The 2,610-nt window shown below is 48.4% G+C and overlaps 1 protein-coding gene across 1 annotated transcript; it reads left to right on the top strand.

The window, feature by feature from the left end:
- Positions 1-443: 443 nt before the first annotated feature.
- On the top strand, positions 444-2,286 carry LOC121967754 (transcription factor TCP15-like). Its single transcript, XM_042518175.1, has one exon. It carries the CDS (start codon positions 710-712, stop codon positions 1,796-1,798), a length of 1,089 nt encoding a protein of 362 aa, XP_042374109.1. The 5' UTR covers positions 444-709; the 3' UTR covers positions 1,799-2,286.
- The last annotated feature ends 324 nt before the right edge of the window (positions 2,287-2,610 follow it).

Raw genomic sequence — 2,610 nt, 5'->3', positions numbered from 1 at the left:
AATGCGCTGGTCGATGGCCGGCGGTGGCATCACAGATGACCAAAATCATTCAAGAATATTCTAAGATTATTTTAAGGATATTTTGAATGATTTTAGAGAAGTCCTTAAGGATCTCTGTTGGCTTCATATAAAAAATGCATGCATGTATATAATATCTATAAAGAAATATATACGATCTCATGGGTTGATTTTCAAGAATCAACAATCTAGAGTTTATCCATTATGCGTCTATAGTATGTGTACCTACATGTATCCCCCTTCATATCCATGAAATCGATACTAGAGAAACCGTTAAGATAACGGATCTACCTTCTTTTTGAGTTAGTTAGGTTGTACTTAATTTTAGCACGATCATTTATTAAAATGATAGAGTTTGATCAGTAACGTAAATAGGCTGAGTTAAAATTTATGTTTACTAGAGTAAAAAGAACTGATCCATCTGAAAGTGCCTGTCCTTCCATTCAAGAATTTGTAAGATTTAGCAGAGGTTGATGCTGTACTCAGATCCCCCCTCTCTCTTTCTCTCTCTTTCCCATGTCCTACAATCCCTATCTCTGTATATAGCTTCCTTCTGATAGATATTCCTCCAAGCTTTCAGATGGAGACGGCCTACCTCTTCACGATCTTCATGCTCATTTATGTTTTGTTTCAGTTTCTTGAATTCGTACTACAATATTGATTGATTTGTTGCTGTCGTCGATCGAGAGCAATGGAAGGAGACGCCGGCGGTGGATCGTCGCGACGCCTCAATTTCCCTCTCCAGCTGCTGGAGAAGAGGGAGGAAGACTCCTGCTCCACATCCGCGTACCCTTCTCTAGCCATCTCCTCCTCGGCCGCCGCGGCGGCGGCCGAGCAGGAGCTGACGGCGGAGCGGAAGCCGCCGCCCAGGCGGAGCTCCAACAAGGACCGGCACACCAAGGTGGAGGGCCGGGGGCGCCGGATCCGCATGCCCGCCCTCTGCGCTGCCCGCGTCTTCCAGCTCACCCGTGAGCTCGGACACAGGACCGACGGCGAGACCATCGAGTGGCTGCTCCAGCAGGCCGAGCCCGCCGTGATCGCCGCCACCGGAACCGGCACCATCCCCGCCAACTTCACCTCTCTCAACATCTCCCTCCGCAGTTCCGGCGCATCCATCTCCGCCCCGTCCCACCTCCGCGCCGCCAACTACTTCAGCTCACTGACCGCGGCCGCCGCCCTCCCGGACCCCTCCCTCCGTATCCATAACGACTGGCCGGAACATGGCGGCGGCAGTTCCTCCTTCCCCTCCGAAAGACCCTCCTCTTCCTCCTCCGTGCTACTCAACTTCAATTCATGTAGCATTGGCCTCGCCGACGCCTCGCCGGAGGCCGATATTGGAAGCTTGAGGAAACGCCGGTGGGAGCCCGATCAGATCCAATACCAACAGCAACAGCAACAGCAAATTGCAGGTTACAGCCAACAAATCCCAAACCCATCTGGAACACTTTGGATGGTCTCAAACCGCAACACTATCCAACAAGATGATATCAACCAGCAGTGGCCGCCGCAACAGCAGCAGTCCATGTGGGCGTTCCCTCAAACGGGTGGCGGCAGCTCCATGTTCAGAGGATCCGCCGCCCTCCACTTCCTCAATTTCCCTCCCGCCGCCACTTCCATGGCCCTTTTCCCAAACCAACAACTAGGCATCGGATCCACCTCATCTGGAGGCGGCCTCAACGTCTACCGCTCGCCCTCTACAGCCTCCGAGGCGATGGCCCCGTCGTCCACGTCCGGCCACTACCAGGAAAGCGACCGCCATGACACCGGGAGCGATTCCTGATTAATGCATAGGTGTCATCCTATCCGATCCTCATATGCATCCATTATATTAATTGTTTTCATCATTTCCCCTTCCCTTTCCATGATTAATTATCTCTCTGATTCTTGAATTTATATATATGATCTCATTAATATTTAATTCGGCTCCTTTCTTTCCTGTAAAAAGAAGAAAATTTTTTAGGGCTTAATTTTTATAAGCTGGCTACACTTCTCGTCCTCTGTTTGTTAATTCGGTACATGGAGAAATCAGATACCGTGCATGAGATCATGAGCTCAACAGCATGTCAACTGCAACATCCAACTCAGAGACTGACTCCCTCAATCATTGCAATGCGACTGTTACACTTGTGCATAGCTATTTTAATCAGTTCCATGTATGGTCACACACAAACGACCACAATTAATACGCAGCTCTCGGACTCAAACTCACCTTATCTGTATATTGTCCTTTACAATTGTCCCAGTGCATGTGTGTCAGTGCATCGCAAAATATACCAGATCACATAATTCCAATACATGAAATGGTGCAAGGATTTTTGTTTTGTTGGTCATTGTTCCCCTGCATTAGTATTAGTTGTCAGATGGATTGTATAGCAGCCTGTGACTCTGAGATTGAGACACATCCAGACCATGATCCAGCAAGTCGCAACACTAATGGCAACGAGCAGTCGCGCTCGATCTATCCACAATATTGCCATCTTTTTCAAACTAATTAAGCATGTTAGCATTGGAGGGATATTTATTCATTCCATGGGGTACAGTTGGAGATCATATATCAGAACAATCGATGATACCCCTCCCAAATCTAGAAGA

This window comes from Zingiber officinale, chromosome 3B (assembly GCF_018446385.1).
Source record: "Zingiber officinale cultivar Zhangliang chromosome 3B, Zo_v1.1, whole genome shotgun sequence".
NCBI lineage: Eukaryota > Viridiplantae > Streptophyta > Magnoliopsida > Zingiberales > Zingiberaceae > Zingiber > Zingiber officinale.
The sequence above is the reverse complement of the archived record's forward strand: the minus strand, read 5'-3'. Positions and strand labels throughout refer to the sequence as shown.